The sequence below is a fragment of the Lathyrus oleraceus genome, chromosome 5 (genome assembly GCF_024323335.1).
Source record: "Lathyrus oleraceus cultivar Zhongwan6 chromosome 5, CAAS_Psat_ZW6_1.0, whole genome shotgun sequence".
NCBI lineage: Eukaryota > Viridiplantae > Streptophyta > Magnoliopsida > Fabales > Fabaceae > Lathyrus > Lathyrus oleraceus.
The window spans coordinates 168,000,738-168,003,296 of record NC_066583.1 but is presented as its reverse complement, the minus strand read 5'-3'; the positions used below and the strand labels follow the sequence as shown (position 1 = coordinate 168,003,296).

At 36.5% G+C, this 2,559-nt stretch overlaps 1 protein-coding gene across 1 annotated transcript; it reads right to left on the bottom strand.

Annotated features, from left to right (window-relative positions):
• Nucleotides 1–564: 564 nt before the first annotated feature.
• Nucleotides 565–1,339, bottom strand: LOC127079470 (uncharacterized). Its single transcript, XM_051019849.1, has 2 exons — nt 1,233–1,339; nt 565–1,018 (listed from the first exon to the last, which is right to left on the bottom strand). Exons 1-2 carry the CDS (start codon nt 1,337–1,339, stop codon nt 565–567), a joined length of 561 nt encoding a protein of 186 aa, XP_050875806.1.
• Nucleotides 1,340–2,559: the final 1,220 nt, after the last annotated feature.

Sequence of the window (2,559 nt, the reverse complement as noted above, 5' to 3'; positions counted from 1 at the left end):
ACATGTACATTAACAATATTAGTGCTCATTATGAAAGTCAAAAGTGATAAAGTGTATGGAGTATTAGGTCTTCTGTCTTCCCTCACAACATAGATTTTAGAGTAGTCAAATAAAAAATATCTTAAAAAAAGAGTTGATTCTCTTTTACAATATAACATTGATAATTTTATTTATTTTTTATAGGTAAATATGTGTTAGTACGGTATAATTTTATTTTTAATTAATTGTATGTGTTACATTCAATTACATTTATTAGAGCGGCTACTATATCTCTCACACTGCGTTTTATTTAGAATAAATCACAAAACCAGAAGGATTACCACAATCATAAGGATAATCTGGAAAATCTCAAAAATAACATTATTGAATGGAATTCCTATAATATCAACACCCTGCAAAACTAGAAGAGAAAGTTAATAAGAATACTTGATGGAATTTAAAGTGCTCTTAATAATGGTAGGTTTCATCAAGGTATGCATACATTTTAGGTGTTATTCAAAATGAAATGTATGTTATGATATATAGATGATGCAAACTGAAAATAAAGTTGAATGTATAAAAGTTTTAAAAATGCTCGGACAAAATTGGGGTATGACACTTGTCATCACTGAAAGTTTGAGTTCCCTTCAGAGCGAACACTTTTCCTCCAGCTGAGATTTGCTTAGGCTTCGAGCAATGAGTATTGATATGTCCTGGTTCACCATAGTTATAGCAAGTCACCATATTCTCTCTGCAATCAGCAACCAGATGTCCTGACATCCCACACTTGTAACACCTCTTCACATCACTCTTGCATTCACTGATACGATGACCAAACTCACCGCACCTATAGCACTTAAGAGGAGTAAGAGCACCTCCTCCACTTGGCCTCTTACCATCAGTAACTCTTTGTTTACCTTTATCAACTGGAGCACTATATGGCTTCCCACAGTTCAGATATTGCCCCCTGTAGTGAGCCGACTGAGTCGTACTATCATCTTCATAAATTCTACAGTTGTTCACCAACTCTGGAAACCTCCTGATATATTGGTATCCAATCACATACTTAATCTCGGACGCAAACCATTCTCGAATTTGATACACTTCGAGAACTCAACAGTCACCTCATTGTAATAAGGGTAAAACTTAGCAAGTTCCACAAATCTGACAACATACTCAATAACCGACAAGTTACCTTGCTTCAGCTCCAGAACTCAATCTCCTTCTTCCCACGAACATCCCCAGGAAAGTACTTTCTTACAAATTCCATGCTGAACACAACCCAAGTTACAACTTCAGCTGCAACATCCAACACATGACGAGTGTTGATCCACCAATCATCAACTTCCTCGGCTAGCATATGCGTACCGAACCACACCTTATATGCTTCAGAGCAATTCATCACTCTGAATATCCTCTCAATCTCCCTGAGCCAAGTTTACGCTCCATCATGATTGTACATACCCTTGAAAGTAGGCGGATTGTTCCTCTAAAACTTCCCCAAATGTCGGAACTCGTCGTTCCCACTAGCATTAGGCTGATTTTGCACAGCCCGAGCAACAGCCTGCAAAGCAGCAGCAATAAGATTATCTTATCTTCCAGCCATTTTTTGTTTCACACCACCAACAACAATAATGGTTAAAGAGACAACATCGACAGTATTCAACTATCACACCACACCAACTTAACAACTTTGTCGGATAAACCGACCTGCTTTGATACCACAATGTAACATCCTAAATTTCCCCCGCGTAAATTTAAAATATTTATCAGAGTAAAATAATTCAACTTGCAATTTAAGATTATACACTACAACATATGATCAACCTGCTCAGTCGAAAAGACATGTAACACTTTGTAGTTATAAAAGTAGTAGTAAAAACCACATGTCTGAATGTTAACTTTTATTAAATCACAGCGGAACAACAAAAACAAACAGTTAACTCAACATATCCAATCATCAACATAACGTGTCATATTATAAATGTTAAAACATAAAGAAAGATACAACATTCCAATTCCCCAGTGTTACATATCAGAGCAGATGCTGACACTAAAATAAAATGGAAGACGTCATCTTCCACTCACATCTGAACTCCTACTGCAGATTATCTGAACGTTACCCACATGGAGGCAACATTCAAACAGAAGGGGTGAGATATCATAATTATATAAAGGAAAATATGATAATAAGCAAGCATCAGATTATCACATGCACATCACCCATTCCACAATACAATTCCACATAAATCCATACCACATCTATTCACGACATAATAGCAACATAACAACCATCCAACATAATAACAACATAATCAACCATCCGCATAATATCAAATTCAACCCATATACAATGCAATGTGACTCAATAACTCGACTCAATGCATGTGATACTAATACATAAACACTCAGGTTCACTACTTCGATCCTCACCTTCTAGGATCAAAGTGATCAATCTGTTACTATTACCTCCGATAACGTCTCACTGATTTCATCACCTCCTAAATCAGCTACCGACCCAATCCACACAATGGGATTTGAGGCTTACCAACAACTGGCCATTTATCCAACAACATGAAT